Source organism: Bos indicus x Bos taurus, chromosome 5, assembly GCF_003369695.1.
Source record: "Bos indicus x Bos taurus breed Angus x Brahman F1 hybrid chromosome 5, Bos_hybrid_MaternalHap_v2.0, whole genome shotgun sequence".
NCBI classification, from domain to species: Eukaryota; Metazoa; Chordata; class Mammalia; order Artiodactyla; family Bovidae; genus Bos; species Bos indicus x Bos taurus.
Genome location: NC_040080.1, coordinates 31,492,672 through 31,509,360, shown reverse-complemented (window position 1 = coordinate 31,509,360; position 16,689 = coordinate 31,492,672). Strand labels below are relative to the sequence as shown.

Below are 16,689 nucleotides of genomic sequence, written 5' to 3'. Positions count from 1 at the left end.
TTCTTCACAGTCCAACTCTCACATCCATACATGACCACAGGAAAAACCATAGCCTTGGCTAGACGGACCTTTGTTGGCAAAGTAATGTCTCTGATTTTGAATATGCTATCTAGGTTGGTCATAACTTTCCTTCCAAGGAGCAAGCATCTTTTAATTTCATGGCTGCAATCACCATGTGCAGTGATTTTGGAGCCCCCAAAAATAAAGTCTGACACTGTTTCCACTGTTTCCCCATCAATTTAAAACACAAGTTGGGTTATTGAACAATGCTCGATTTTTAGAATTTCATAATAAAAATACATCTGACCATTGTTATGATTGAAGTTTTGTTCCCTTCAAACTTATACATTGAAAACTCAACCGCCAATATGTTGGCACTGGGAGTGGGCCATGGGGAGGAAGTTCAGTTTAGATGAGGTGACCAAGATGGGATGCTTCATGAAGGGATTAGTGTCCTTATTAGAAGAGAGATGAGAGCTCATTCTCTTTTTCTATGTCATGTGAGGACATAGTAAGAAGGCAGCTGTCTGCAAGCTAGAAAGAGGGCCCTCTCCAGGAACTGAATCTGCCAGGATCTTCATTTTGGACTTCCCAGAATCCAGAACCATGAGAACTAACATCTCTTGTGTAAGTTGGTCTGTGGAATTTTGTTTTAGCAGCCCAAGTTGAGACAACCACCAATTAATAGAAAAGTACCCTTTTATTGAGAAGTAAGACAAGTGTATTTACAATATTCAATTGTTAGATCATATAATCTGTGAGACTTTTAAAAGCAGCAGTATTCCAGGAATTACAATGTATAAGGGGAAAAGAAAAACATTCCAAATAGGTTTCTGTTACAGAAAATAGATTTGAACAATGCCAGAAACACTTAAGGCTAAGTAGTATTAGACCTTTTCTTCCACCTTTATAGCAATAACTGATGCTTTTTTTTTTTTGGGTCACAGACAGAAGACTAATTTTGGAAAGGAAGAAACAATATGATGTACAGTGTTTTCTGTCAGAAAACAAGTTATGTTTAAAAGTAGAGCCTCATCAATGGTTCTAAGAAACATACAATGCTGCCAAGCAGTCCCAAACTCACATTTGATAAAACTGAAAACTGCTCCAAGCCTCTCATTCTTATTGGGAGATTATCACATCTTTTATACACTTCTGTCTAATCATGTTTTCTGAAACAAGATTGTTGAAAAAGAGATCTCTGCTACAGTGCAAAGAACATTTTGATAGAAATTCATGTCTACAAGGGAGTTAAATAATACAGATGCTCCTTACATTAACAGATACTGTTCTTGCTCTAAAAAAAGGTAGACTTATCTAGCCACTGTAAATAATATGGGTCAGTCAAAAATATGTATAACAGAGTCCCACAGGGCAACTTATATAAGTCAGTCCCCCAAGTATGTAGGTATTTGACACTCTCCAAGTAAGGATAGTACTTTTTTGAAGAACATTAGACAACAAAGGGTTTCTTACCATTCCATGAACTATTGAGGTAGGAGTCTCATTTTGTCAATATCATCTATGTTCACAGATTATGTCATAAATCAAATGCCAGTACCGAAAAGACAGTAATCCACAAGGCTGAACCATTAAGACTATCTACCAAGTCGTTCTTTCTTTAGATGAGCAAGGATGGGACTTCCCTGTGCATCAAGAGACTTAACTACTAGTAACATAGGCAATAATGTATCTTGTAGACATGTTTGTAAATAAAAACCACAAATTTCAATTATGATTTTATGTATTAAAAAGCTTTGCAACTGTTAAAAAAAAATGAGCAAATAGTACAATCATTAGTAGTAAAACAAATAGTACTATGACTCTTGAAATGGCTTCCTACCGCTACAAAAGGGTGCCTCCCTGGAAAACTACTACTGAGGAAACACCCCCAGCTTCCTACCTACTGCCCGTCGAGCAGCAACAGGGGAGAAAACAACACATCATTTTTGTAGTGTCATGTTTTTCAAAACCATAGCCAGTTTAATTATGGTAAAGTAACTTTTGCGTGTGAACTCAGATATTCTCTCCACGAATTCAAGATGAAGAGCGAGTGTATGAAACACACATTATGCATACTGATTTTTATATTAGGAAAAAGCTGAAAATAAGGGAAAAATTGGCTTCTGTGAACAGCCCTTTAAAAAACAGCTGTAAATTTAACCTTATAACGTGTTACATCTTAAAGTAAAAATTACCAGTAGTTATTCCAATGTATGAAAAGCAAAATAATAAACCACTGCTAAAATTTAAAAAAAATAAAAGGAAAAACTGGATCATGACATGGAAAAATCTCACTTGGGTTGTATCACTTAGTATCTTAAAGAACACACCATTCAGTGAAACAAGCTTTGTAACAGACTGTTTCATGGCCGAGATGGCTTTCTGTTAAATGCTCATGTGTCATGAAAGATACAGATGCTCAGATGAGAGTCCCAAGGAATATCAGGATTTCCAGAGTGTGTTGCTGAAGGAAAAAGTGCTGAGTGAACTGTAACTTATAAACTGTAAGCTAGTAAAGAATGACCTTTGCAACATTACAACAAAGAATATCTAGGTCGGATTTTCATCTGGTTTTAAAATATTAAGATTCAGAAGAACCATGAAAGTTTTATTTTAACCATATTCTTACCAAAAGAAAAAAAAAAGGGATTCATACATCAACACTGGGTTTTCCTGGTTTTAATAGATTAAAATAACATAATCCAATCTAACTCATGCATCATTTTCAGAGACACAGTGCAACTGGAAATATTTTTGCCATTGCAGTGGAGACTTCTAAAAAGCAAATGCCTATGGATATGCTTGCATCTTAAACATAAGAAGGAAAGAAATAGGGATTACAGTCCTCTAAGGATGGCTGTGTTTCACACACTGTGGAAAAATAATAAACATGGCCTTTAAAAGTTTCAATATGCATGTAACATAGATTTCACCTCCTTCGGTTTGCTTGCTGACCTCTTAGATGACTTGGTTAGAAGCCTGTTTTCATCACTTCTTTGTTAACTGTTGTTGGTACTTTGTAGGCTATACGTTTTAAACTTCTGTAAAGAACATTACAAGCTATTTCAGGTAATTTAATTTTGTGCTGAATATTCTTCAAAGGATTTTATAAATAATACAATATTTTAAATGAGTCTTCAATTCAATGGTTGTTATACCATATTGTTGCTTTCTCCGACTTTATCTACAAACTGCAAGGAGAAGAAAAACAGATAGTTAAAAGAAAGCCTAGAGCACTTAAAAATATCACATCAACACTTTAAATGTTGATTAAAAAAACCCAGCTTTGTAAGATTTGTGGAAATTTAAGGTATGACTGACAATGACTAATCCAGTACTACTCACCATCTTCTGACACATAAATGTATATAAAAAATTTTTTTCTACAAGTTTTTGCATGACATGTTATACATATGACTTTAAAAGTGCAACATGAGAAATGCAACACAATGAATTAAAAAAACTGGATAAAATGAAGTTAACGCTTCTAGCTTAACAAAAGAAAAATTAAAAAAAAAAAAGCTGAAATGTCAGCCATTCATGCATTAATGAACCCAATAATATTATTTCAACTGACCATTATTGTGGATCTCTTCTGGGCCTATGTAGTCTTTGAACAAACAGATTTAGCTCCATTAAGTTCAATAATTAACAACAGCTATTGACTAAAAATACTTTAAATGTGTATTCTGGACTTCAGACTGAAAGTGGCAATGACATTAAAAAGAGACTTAATGATGCAACATAAATCGGTAATTACAGAACTTAAGTTTTAACACATAGTAATGTAAGTGGTTATTTACTTGATTACTCCACCCCAAATACAAAGCAATTGGGCTTTCTTCAGCATTCCAGATGGTGATGCAAACAGATGTTAAAACAAAGTAATTAGTGAAGATATTAAGTTACATAACCCAAGTGGCTACAATACTATCAAAATGTAGCAGTCATTTACCCCTTTTTTTTATCACTGTTCATACTTTTACTTAATAATAAAAAAATAATAATATTAAGAAATGCTTATTTATTTTAATGAAGCAATAGTAGAAAACAAAATTTATAGCACTGGATGTTCATTTATGCAAATACTGAAGAATTCTTAAATTAGGGACATGATTAATAAGTACAACTCTATATAACTAGAAGTTTTAGTACATTCAAAAGACAGAATTCTAAGTATAAACAACAGTGACTATTGTATGAGTTTGGGGATTAATGCAAATGAAATCAGGATATACCCCTATAAGCCTAGGTCCCAACATTTTATATTATTGCAAATAAGTGACTGGCACTCATGAATTCACTAGAATTTTATGACAAATTCAGGTGGAGAGAAAGCACATTTTCTCTCTAAAGGTAACTTCAAATATCTAGGTTATCTGAGCTGTGAGATTCTGACTCTAAAATTGAAATGAGATCAGGCTTACAGTGGTACCTATTCCTTGGTGGGAAAGCCATCCTTTAGCTCTTTGAGAATTCAATACATGCTATGGAGTATCTCTAGAAGCATCTATGCAAATCTGCAAACATCTGTAAGAAGTTGATGGCCTGCCCTGGAGATACAGATTTGACAAGACTGTTCTAACTGTGGACAGAACTGGGAACAGAATTTTATCATCTGACTCTCAGTATCACAATGCTTTATTTAATTGTTTCAACACACTCCATTTGGTGATACAGTCTAAGAGAGAACATATTTGTAAGAAATAATGGTGTTCTTTTATATTATTGCTTCTAAAATTAGAGCTCTTATAAAAGTTAATTGAAAGGTGCTTTGAACTCTCAAAGAGAAAGGTAACATAGCAATCCAAGTCACATGAAAAAAGGAAAACAACATTAAATGTGGATACAGTGAAACCTAATTTCAGATTTTATAGGTTTAGTAATGATTATATTGTTATTCATTGTAACCACAATTTATGTGATGCAACTGTTTATATCATAATAAAAACATATCAATCATGTTATCAATTCAAAAAGAGCATCAGAGAACAATTATTTATCTTTAAAATTTTTATTTTATTTAAACAATTTAAAAATTGTAGTTGATTTACAACATTGTGTTAATTTCTGCTGTAAAGCCAAGTGATTCAGTTATACATATATATACGTATATTCTTTTTTATATTCTTTTCTGTAATGATTTATCACAGGATGCTGAATATAGTTCTCTGTGCTATACAGCAGGATATTGTTGTTTATCCATTCTAAATATAATAGTTTACATCTGCTAACCCCAAACTCCCAAACCATTCTTTCTCCCAGAGAGCACTTATTTTAATGGTTCAAAAAGTATGTTGCTAAATATAGGATTACTTACCGATCTAATTCCAGGTAAGTTCAAGAGTGATCCAAGGACTGGCACTCTTCTAATAAAGCCAACAACCACAGGAAAGAAGCCCCTGGGAGAGGGGGAAAAGGTCTTAGAACAAACAGATTCTCTATCACCAAAATCGACTGTTAGCCACACAAAAAGAAATTTTGTTAAAATTTTGAACTTTTAAGCAACTTCAAAATTCAGTTACCATTTCTTCCCTCTCCCTGGATGTGATCCCTTCTTTAGTTGTGCTCTGTGACATTCTGCATGCACATCTATAACCACATTACTACTATATCCCACCAGTTCCTGTACAGTCTATTTCATGGATCAGAAATGAGAGATTCCTTAAAGCAGATTTGGCACTTAGTTTTTATGTTTCCTGTGGGCAATACAGTGCTTGGCAGATAGAAGACAAATGATATACCTTTCTTGAATAAATAATTTAATCAACCGTACTTAAAAGTGTTTTCTCACATTGTATACTATTATTTACTTGGTAAGCAGCATTCATAAAATATTAAATGATCAAAACCTCCCATAATGTATTTGGTCCAAAATTTTTTAACTTCTGCACGCACTAAAGAAAGCATCATCAAGTGGCAATAACTGTGCAGTATCAGGTTCTACATGTTGAAACGCTGGATTGATCTATCACTGGTTGGTTGATGAAAATAGCAAACAGAGACAGAGTGTCTTAAGATGCCACCAAAGTAAATTTTATAGCACTGAAAATGCTTTACAAGTTAATTTATACCCTGACACAAGCAATCATCTGCACTTGATAAACACACCTGGGTTTCTGTAATAATTATCTGACATAATGGTTTACTGAAATAATAAAATAGTTGACTTACCTGAACAAGAGAAAGAATCCATAAATTTCAAAGATCATGCCTATCAAAGGCCAACCAATCAGGACCACAAACACACCACCCAGGAAAAATCCTGTAGCCTTCATTTTATGTTTTTGGAAGAAGAATCTGAATGTTCTTTCTAAACCAATTACAAAAGCCAAGCCAGCCACAAATAAAACCTGCAAGAGAAGGAAAATGCAACATAGTTAAGCAGTTAAATGCATTGTACATGCTTGAAAAGGAAGGTCAAAGCTAAATACGATAAATGTTTAAGACATGTGTTTTAATGTGGCCAACTGGCCAGAGAAGGCCACCGATGCACACAAGAGGCAGAACCATGTTGAAGTGGTAGTTACATCCCTCTCTGCTCAGCCCTCTTCTGTTGTGATCAGATGAAGAAAAGAGAAGGAAAGACAAATGAGGCATTGCCCACGGGTGTCTGCACCTGTGGTGGTTTCCCCAGGTTTAGCTAGATGGTGAGAGCTTTGTCTATTAACAAGATGAGCCACAAGGCGAAAGAGAGTAGGTGCCTGTAAAGTATCAACTGAAGGGACTCCTGGTTCTGAAAACTTTTATCAGGACTGACAGCAGTTCCTACAGATGGGTGAAAATCTGACATGGCCCATTTGGTAGTAGAAGAAATCACACAAACCCAGGAGGAAGATCCTAGTTTTATTAATTCCAGAAGTCTGGGAGCAGCTGATATGAAACACAGCTGTGCCTTCTCAAATATATTCTGTATGTTTTCAGACAATGGACAAGAGACGGTGGTCAACTAAAAACTTGTTTTCTCCCAGGTTTTATTCCCAAACACTTGCCTTTCTTCATTACTGTACTTTGGGGAAAAATATTTCACACAAATATTTATTATGCCTAATGTTTAAGTTTCACATTCTGAGATGCCAACACTGTTGATGTTACTGTTTATTAAAACATTAATTCTGAACAATTTTGTTATCCTTTATATTTTCCAATGTCCAATTAAAAGCCCAATGTTAATATACACTTCAAAACTATTCCATCCTTACTCAATGACTTTACTGCCCTCTTAGGAGGGTTACTGGGCTTCCCTGGGGGCTCAGACGGTAAATCCCTGGGTTGGGAAGATCCCCTGGAGAAGGGCATGGCAACCAACTCCAGTAGTCTTGCCTGGAGAAATCCATGGACAGAGGACCCTGGCTACAGACCACGGGGGCACTAAGAGTTGGACATGAGTGAGCAACTAACACTTTTTTTTAAGAGGGTTACTAATTTCTAGGGCTCTTGCAGAGCCTTCACCATACAAAAGAGTATACATTCCAAATAAACAATATACACACCTTTCTTAGCAAGCCAATTATTCATAGAGGTATATATTTTAAAGGTTGAAGTGGTTTTAAAAAACTCTTCATCTTATGCTATTGAGGTAAATTTTAAATCTCAGGTATTTCAAGTCAAAACAACATTAACAAATTTACCAAGACATGGGGCTTTGAAGTCATCTACTTTGAACTACTCAGAGGTAGTCTTGATTTTACTCTATTGTAAATCACATATCAAAATATTTAACCAAGCAGTTATGGGATTAGAAAACCTCATTAAGTGTTTACCTTTTATTTAAACAGTAAGCTTGCAAGTTTCATTCCTGATGGAAACAGAAAATGTAACAGGAATCTTCATATGAGTAACAGTGAATTATCTTCCCCTGGTTTTACAGCTGGCAATAATTCATTTGTATTAAGTTAAAATTTCATTATGAATGTAGTTAAAATATATGTTGAAACACTCACATTTCCAATAGCCAGTAGTGCTTTGTCAAAAAAGAGGATCATTCCAAAGAATAAGAAGAACACTCCAAATCCTGTTAATCCCATTCCAATTTCTGCAACATAAGTCATACAGTTAAGGGTAGAGCAAAAGTAAAGTTACATTCAGATTCCTGTAAACTAGGAAAGATTGTTCAGTTTTTCTTTTGACTGATAAGGAAACATGGGTCCCAACACTGCAGGTTAACTTATAATGACATTCTTTATAAACTATAACAAATTAAATTAACATCAGAAAATTACTCTCAAATTTAAAATGAGTTAAGAATTTCTGCTCCTTATACGAAACAGAGGACTTCTCACAAACATACCCATAATAGAGAAAGATGAATCAGGATTCTAAACCTTTGGTTATGTATTTTTTTCCTCCCAAGAAACCTTCTGGCTGCAGACATAAGTATATGGGTTTACTTGTACTTTGTCCCCTCTTCTCCTTTTATGTTCCAGGATTAGTGTTTATATGCACAAGACCTGCAGTTTCTTCTTAAAATGCTTAACCTACCAGAAATGCTACAGGACGTCAGTACAACAGACTTCACTCTATTATGCGCTGCTTCTCACAATGGCAACACGAGAGATTCTGAGAATGAAGTAGCTGTCTCCTCTAAAAGTTAATATTCAGAAGGTGAGGCATCACTTTGACTTCCTGATGGTTTATTATGCATTTATCTACTATAAGTCTCTCTCAACTATGCACCTATTCACACATTTAGTCTGAGTCCTAAAACCATCTCTCCAACACTGTTTTACCTAATATTAACATTCTGGGTCTTTACTTCTTCACTCAGAAACAAAAAATTGTTGATCAACTCCTAGATGTTGGCAACTATTCTAGGGACTGAGTATAGAGTAGTGGAAAGTATAAGCTTTTAAGGCTCTGCTTACTCTTTATATAAAACTAATGATTTTATTGCCTCTGCATTCCCTAGACTTATCTGTACTTCTGAAGAGTCTCAACTTTTTATGGTTACAGTTGCACTAGTCTGTTAATGGTACAAAGCACAATCCATGTAATTACTTCCTTGCTCATTTTAGTTTTGCTTGCAGGAAAACAGTCATCAATCCTTACTTTACCTAGTAGCACTACCTGTAGAAAATAATGGATCTGAACTGAAACTGCCATATTTTGGGAAATACAATTTTATATACGCAGTAGTGATTTCTGATCTGTTACCTCAGCTCCAGCAAGCTGAAATCTAAGTCACAGCTCCTTAAAAATTTAGGCCATGTAAAATGTTCCAATGAGTTAAAAATTTACATTTGTCTTCTTCAACATCCTTCACTTCAATTTACAGTTAATGACTGCCTCCCATTCCAGCTACCTTTTTCTCTGAGAGTTAGACTAAAAGAATTCAGATTCAGTCCAGTTCAGTCACTCAGTTGTGTCCGACTCTTTGCGACCCTGTGGACTGCAGCACACCAGGCTTCCCTGTCCACCACCAACTCCCGGAGCTTACTCAAACACATATCCATTGAGTCGGTGATGCCATCCAACCATCTCATCCTCTGTCGTCCCTGTTTTCCTCCAGGCTTCAATCTTTCCCAGCATCAGGGTCTTTTCCAATGAGCTGGCTCTTAGCGTCAAGTGGCCAAAGTATTGAAGCTTCAGCATCAGTCCTTTCAATGAATATTCAGGACTGATTTCCTTTAGGACTGACTGGTTTGATCTGCTTACAGTCCAAGGGACTCTCAAGAGTCTTCTCCAACACCACATTTGAAAAGCATCAATTCTTCGGTGCCGCTCAGCTTTCTTTATGGTCCAACTCTCACATCCATACAAGACTACTGGAAAAATCATAGCTTTGACTGTATGGACCTTTGTCAGCAAAGTACCTGTCCATAAATACACTGGAAAGTGTATACCATGGACATAAATTCTTGAGAAAGTTGGAGGCTGATACTTTCATGCTTAAATGCTTCAGGAGAACTTACCAAAATACCTATACAGATGTCAGACATAATTTCTGAGAGAAAAATATGGACAAATGAGCAAGTAACAATCCATTAAATAACTATTTAGTAGTTAAAATTTAATCACTGGCAGCTGGGTTACTTACTTAGTTCAGTTCAGTTCAGTCGTGTCCGACTCTTTGCGACCCCATGAATCGCAGCACGCCAGGCCTCCGTCTATCCCCAACTCCCGCAGTTCACCCAGACTCACGTCCATCGAGTCAGTGACGCCATCCAGCCATCTCATCTTCTGTCGTCCCCTTCTCCTCCTGCCCCCAATCCCTCCCAGCATCAGAGTCTTTTCCAATGAGTCAACTCTTCGCATGAGGTGGCCAAAGTACTGGAGTTTCAGCTTTAGCATCATTCCTTCCAAAGAAATCCCAGGGCTGATCTCCTTCAGAATGGACTGGTTGGATCTCCTTGCAGTCCAAGGGACTCTCAAGAGTCTTCTCCAACACCACAGTTCAAAAGCATCAATTCTTTGGTGCTCAGCCTTCTTCACAGTCCAACTCTCACATCCATACATGATCACAGGAAAAACCATAGCCTGGACTAGACGAACCTTTGTTGGCAAAGTAATGTCCCTGCTTTTGAATATGCTATCTAGGTTGGTTATAACTTTCCTTCCAAGGAGCAAGTGTCTTTTAATTTCATGGCTGCAGTCACCATCTGCAGTGATTTTGGAGCCCAAGAAAATAAAGTCTGATACTGTTTCCACTGTTTCCCCATCTATTTCCCATGAAGTGATGGGACCGGATGCCATGATCTTCGTCTTCTGAGTGTTGAGCTTTAAGCCAACTTTTTTTCACTCTCCTCTTTCACCTTCATCAAGAGGCTTTTTAGTTCCTCTTCACTTTCTGCCATAAGGGTGGTGTCATCTGCATATCTGAGGTTATTGACATTTCTCCCGGCAATCTTGATTCCAGCTTGTGTTTCTTCCAGTCCAGTGTTTCTCATGATGTACTCTGCATATAAGTTAAATAAGCAGGGTGACAATATACAGCCTTGATGCACTCCTTTTCCTATTTGGAACCAGTCTATTGTTCCATGTCCAGTTCTAACTTGTCCAGGTCCAGTTCCATGTCCAGGTCAGTTGCTTCCTGACCTGCATACAAATTTCTCAAGAGGCAGATCAGGTGGTCTGGTATTCCCATCTCTTTCAGAATTTTCCACAGTTTATTGTGATCCACACAGTCAAAGGTTTTGGCATAGTCAATAAAGCAGAAATAGATGTTCTTCTGGAACTCTCTTGCTTTTTCCATGATCCAGCGGATGTTGGCAATTTGATCTCTGGTTCCTCTGCCTTTTCTAAAACCAGCTTGAACATCAGGAAGTTCACGGTTACTTAAATACAACCCATTTCTATTTTTTTCACAAGTTGTCCTAACGATAACATAGACATGTTGAGATGTTTGTTCTTCAGAAAGGAAATTATATGGCAACAAACATACTATATGCTGAGAATTTACCATGAATTGGCCTTTATGAAGTGCTTCACATCTCTTACTGAACTTAATTCTCCCAGTAATATTGCAAGGTAGGTATCATTACAGTATCTTAGAGACGGAGGAAACTGAGGTTTAGAGAACTGACTTCATTTGCCCAAAGTCACACACCTGGTTAAGCATTTGAACTCAGGTCTATTCAAATCCAAAGTCCCCGTGCTTAACCATCATGCCATACTGCTTCCCAAAGGATCCCCCTCCCCCCAGTTAAATACATCAGATTAAATGAAACTCAAGGGTATTGGGGTATGCTGAACTTCTGGGAGAAGCATCTTTAGGTGATTTAAGTTTAATATAATCAGCTTGTTACTAACATAATGTCAGGTATGTTATTAAAAACTGCAGTGAAAAAGAAAGACCATGTATATGGTTTTACATTTAACGAATGAAAGTGAAAGTGACATTGCTCAGTCGTGTCCGACTCTTTGCAACCCCATGGACTGTAGCTTCCCAGGCTCCTCCATCCATGGGATTTTCCAGGCAAGAGTACTGGAGTGGGCTGCCATTTCCTTCTCTAGGGGATCTTCCCGACCCAGGGATCGATCCTGCATTGCAGACAGACGCTGTACTGTCTGAGCCATGAGATGTCTAAACAAATGTCCTAATTCCTTTGGCAAAACTGGGGGGTTAAAAAGTATTACTGGCTCCATGTTTCATGTGGGCAACTTAAGACTCAGATTAGTAACTCATCCTTGATCACAGAATTGGCAAATATGGGTGTGTGTGGAGGGGGACGGGTGCTGAGTGGGAGGGAAGTGTGTGGGGTTTGGCTGGAATTCAAATCTAGTCTTGAGGCTCCACAGCTTATAACTATATCACGGGAACCGAAACATTCCACTGCTTTACCCAGTACAGTCCAGTAAGAGTGGGTTGCCGCTAACATTTCTGCCGAAACACCGGCAGGTTATTGCCATATAGTCCCTAATTTGAATGTGCCAAAGACTCAAACTGGCCTCGCTGTTCAGCATGAACAGCATGTTTATTTTACTGGGTTTGATTCTGATGGTGAGAGGGCAGCTCCAAGTAGTGCTTTAATAACCAGAGGGCTTGTGAATACATAGGCTTAGGGAAGAACTGGAGGGGAGAAAATGGAACAGCGAAGCAGTTTGAGCCTTTTGACCCATTCACATGAGCGACTATTTGGCAATAACCTGCTACTGTTTTGGCAAAAATGTTAGAGGCAACCCTCTCTTGCTGGACTGCACTGGGTAAAGCAGTGGAATGTTTCAGTTCCCAAGTTATAGTTATAAACTGTGGAGCCTCAAGACTAGATTTGAATTCTAGCCAAACCCCACCCACTCCCCTCCCACCCAACACCCGTCCCCCTCCATACACACACATCTGCCGTTTCAGTGATTAAGGATGAGTTACTAATCTGAGTCTTAAGTTGCCCACATGGGATGGGAATACCAGACTACCTGACCTGCCTCCTGAGAAATCCGTATGCAGGTCAAGAAGCAACAGTTAGAACTGGACATGGAACAACAGACTGGTTCCAAATCAGAAAAGGAGTATGTCAAGGCTGTATATTGTCACCCTGCTTATTTAACTTATATGCAGAGTACATCATGGGAAACACTGGACTGGATAAAGCACAAGCTGGAATCAAGATTGCTGGGAGAAATATCAGTAACCTCAGATATGCAGATGACACCACCCTTATGGCAGAAAGTGAAGAAGAACTAAAGAGCCTCTTGATGAAAGTGAAAGAGTGAAAAAGTTGGCTTAAAGCTCAACATTCAGAAAACTAAGATCATGGCATCTGGTCCCATCATTTCATGGCAAATAGATGGGGAAACAATGGAAATAGTTACAGACTTTATTTTCTTGGGCTCCAAAATCACTGCAGATGGTGACTGCAGCCACGAAATTAAAAGACGCTTGCTCTTTGGAAGAAAAGTTATGACCAACCTAGACAGCATATTAAAAAGCAGAGATATTACTTTGCCAACAAAGGTCCATCTAGTCAAAGGTATGGTTTTTCCAGTAGTCATGTATGGATGTGAGAGTTGGACTAAAGAAAGCTGAGTGCCAAAGAACTGATGCTTTTGAACTGTGGTGTTGGAGAAGACTCTCAAGAGTCCCTTGGACTGCAAGGAGATCCAACCAGTCAATCCTAAAGGAAATCAGTTGAATATTCATTGGAAGGACTGATGCTGAAGCTGAAACTCCAATCCTCTGGCCATATGATGAGAAGAACTGACTCATCTGAAAAGACCCTGATGCTGGGAAACACTGAATGCAGGAGGAGAAGGGGACGACAGAGGATGAGATGGTTGGATGGCATCACTGACTCAATGGACATGAGTTTGAGTAAGCTCTCAGAGTTGGTGATGGACAGGGAAGCCTGGCGTGCTGCAGTCCATGGGGTTGCAAAGAGTCGGACACGACTGAGCAACTGAACTGACTGAAAATAAATGTATTTTCTTGTGCATTATTAAAATTTCATTCTTCTTGCCCATGTGCATGCATGCATGTGCACATGCACACAGATATGTGTATTTTTAAAGCACAATCTAATTTAAAAAATCTAATAAAAGTAATTTATCTAAAATCAAAAGCTTATTGTAGAAATTGGATAAGTAGAGATAGTCCAATGACAATCACCTTAGCACTTTGATTTCTTATTTAAGACATTTCAAGGAAGCGCTGTCTATGCCCTTTCAAAAAGAGAAAATGTTATAATAAAAACTCAACTCAACATCATGGTAGAATTTAGGCAATGTTACATAATGAAGTAAAGCTTTAGAGGTAGCATGGCAACTGCCCCACTCCAGCCTCCTCAATAAATTTTGTGGGTTTTTTTCGGGGCAGGGTACTGGAAGGGATTATAGAATTCCCTTAAAAAGTCATGAACTGCTTTTTTACTATGACTAGTACTTGATCACTGTCTCCCAGAATGGGGATCCCAGACTAATCTTGGTAAGTCACTTGAATGATGGCCAATTCCTACAGTTGAACACACACACAAACACCAGTTGAAATCCAAAGAGCTTTTGGTCCACTAATCATTTTGTATTCTCATCCATTATCTATTTAAAATATTCAGCAAATGAGCAGCAAAGAGTTTAATTTCCTCCTCTTCATCACTGTAATGAAGTGAGGAGAATGCTGCCTATTCTGCCCATATTCCAACCCAACCCCCTCGTTCTGGTTTTTGGAAGGATGTAAATTAGGAGAATCTATATGCACAGGGTAAGTAAATAATATATATATGTAATAATCACAGACTCAGACAGGAGTATTAACAGATAGGAAAACTACGCAAAGATCAAGTACCTCCTCTGAGTAATTAGTAGTACTATTAGAAATAAATTCTAGCAATTTATGTGTAGTATTCTGCTAAATTCTGGGTTTCAGTCAAGAGGACCAGAGTTCTGCCTCATAACAAAAATAGGCTCTGAATATTCTACCCAATCTCTCAAAAAATCAATGCATAATTCTAAAGAATAAATATCTACTGTTGAAACTATTTTTTGCTATGGGAAAATTTGATCCCTCTAAGATAGATTTCAAATAAACTTAACATCAAGTCTTCTTAGATGCTAGCAGGATACAGTGAAAAGAACAAAGATTTTTGAGCCTGCAGACCTGGGATCAAGTCTTGTTTCTCTTGCTTTCCTCATGATTATACACTGGATTTCTTTTGAGCCTTCTTTAATTTATACAAGAGATATATTCTTCTTTGCTTTACAAGGCTTTTAGAACTAAAGAAAACATTTTACATGAAAGCACATGGTAAACTGATATGAGATGCTTTTATATAATAGGTAGTTTTATTATAACACTAACCCAAACCAAACCAAAACAAAAAAACCAACCCAAACATAAAAACCTAGAAACAGAAAAGGACTCTATACCTGATCAGAACAGATACACCAAAATGGGCACTCACAGTGCAGACCCAGTTCAATGTGAGGAAGGGAGGGACCCTTCCTGGGGTGGCAGTGTGTGCAGGAGTTATAAGAAGCTTGGTGAAGTTCAACTTAGTCAAGACTTGAATCCAAACCTTACGACTTCACTTTAAAATAAGCCATTTTTAAAGGAAGTTCTATTTTTTATTCCAACAGACTGTTAAATTCTTAAAAATCTTTAAAATTCAAGTAAGTTATACAGAATAAAAAAAAAAAGGCATGGCAGATAAAGTGAGATTAAAAAGACTATCACTACCATCAAAAGACAGGAAGCACAGGGGTGGCAGATACGTAAATACAAAATTATTAACACTGACAAAAAGGGGTAGAAAACTACCCCTTTTATATTTTATATTGAAAGGGAAATTTTATATTGAAAGGAAACAGACAGCAATATGAATCTTAGAGATAAGATAGGCTGGAGAACTCAGTGGCAGACAGAAAGATGCTAAAATAATAAAACATACCGCAAAGCACAAAATACAATATTAACGAAAGAAGTCGTTTGACTGAACACAAAGTTTACGATTGGGAAGACAGCAGCCGATAGAAAAGTGAAGCTATTTCAAGGGATTTTTAAAAGGTTGCTTCCACTGGTGGCAAAAAGCAAATACTCAAAATATTTAAGCGTAAGCACATTTCCAAAAAGAGCCTATCATGGATGACATTTAAAACACGGCCTCCAAACCACCAGCAGTAACTTGTAGAGGACCCCAAGTATGTCAAGTGCAAAAATATCCCCAAGAGTGGGCCGCTGGCATCGCGCATCAAAACTTTCTCTAGCGGCCGCCCGCAGGAACAAAGCGCCCATCTTCCTGAGAGTGAGAGCGGCGCGACCCCCGCGCGCTCGGCGAAAGCTCCCCTTCCCCAGCTCGGGCGTCTCCCCAGACCCCACTGACTCTCCCCTCCCGCCAGGTCCGCAGCCGCAAGTCCAGCACCCGGCTCCTCCAGGAAGCCCTCCAGGGTCCCGCAGTCCTAGCTGAGTATTGCAGGCCACCGCCCCCATCGCGGAGCTTCATTCATTGACCCGGGCAGGCAAAGGGGAAGGCGGGCGAGACCCAGACCGAGGAAGGTGTGTGCGGGGCTTGAGGCGGGGCCTCGGGGCAGGTGCTTACTCTGTGTGTCCGTTAACGAGATCATGGCTGCAGAGGTGAGGGCGGCGGCAACAGCACCTCGGAGCGCCCTGGGTGTGGAGCGAAGTGGAGAGAACGAAGCCGGGAAGCAGCCCAGGCGAGAGCCGCCACGTCTTCCGGAAACACGCAGCCGCCCCCACTCTAGGTTCAAACCCGCTTCCTATTGGCTAGACCTGCTCCCAACATCAACCAATAATCTCTGGTC

At 38.3% G+C, this 16,689-nt stretch overlaps 1 protein-coding gene across 2 annotated transcripts; it reads right to left on the bottom strand.

Moving 5' to 3' along the window:
• Positions 1-681: 681 nt before the first annotated feature.
• GOLT1B (golgi transport 1B) lies at positions 682-16,640 on the bottom strand. 2 transcript variants are annotated; one of them, XM_027541495.1, is made up of 5 exons: positions 16,467-16,640; positions 7,947-8,038; positions 6,178-6,356; positions 5,324-5,405; positions 682-3,194 (listed from the first exon to the last, which is right to left on the bottom strand). In XM_027541495.1, exons 1-5 carry the CDS (start codon positions 16,489-16,491, stop codon positions 3,156-3,158), a joined length of 417 nt encoding a protein of 138 aa, XP_027397296.1. In that variant the 5' UTR covers positions 16,492-16,640; the 3' UTR covers positions 682-3,155. The 2 variants fall into 2 exon arrangements, with proteins under 2 accessions (XP_027397296.1, XP_027397297.1); XM_027541496.1 differs by lacking the exon at positions 682-3,194 and adding an exon at positions 3,590-3,613 and having other exon boundaries at positions 16,467-16,628.
• Between the last annotated feature and the right edge of the window lie 49 nt (positions 16,641-16,689).

Bases quoted from the DNA above. Each gene is read 5' to 3' on its own strand.
- GOLT1B (XM_027541495.1), bottom strand. From the start codon at position 16,491: ATGATCTCGTTAACGGACACACAGA. The intron at 6,357-7,946 runs GTGAGTGTTTCA...CTTCTCTTGCAG, and splicing joins CACTACTGGCTATTGGAAAT to GTTTTATTTGTGGCTGGCTT. The intron at 3,195-5,323 runs GTAAGTAATCCT...TTCTCCTTGCAG, and splicing joins ACTTACCTGGAATTAGATCG to TTTGTAGATAAAGTCGGAGA.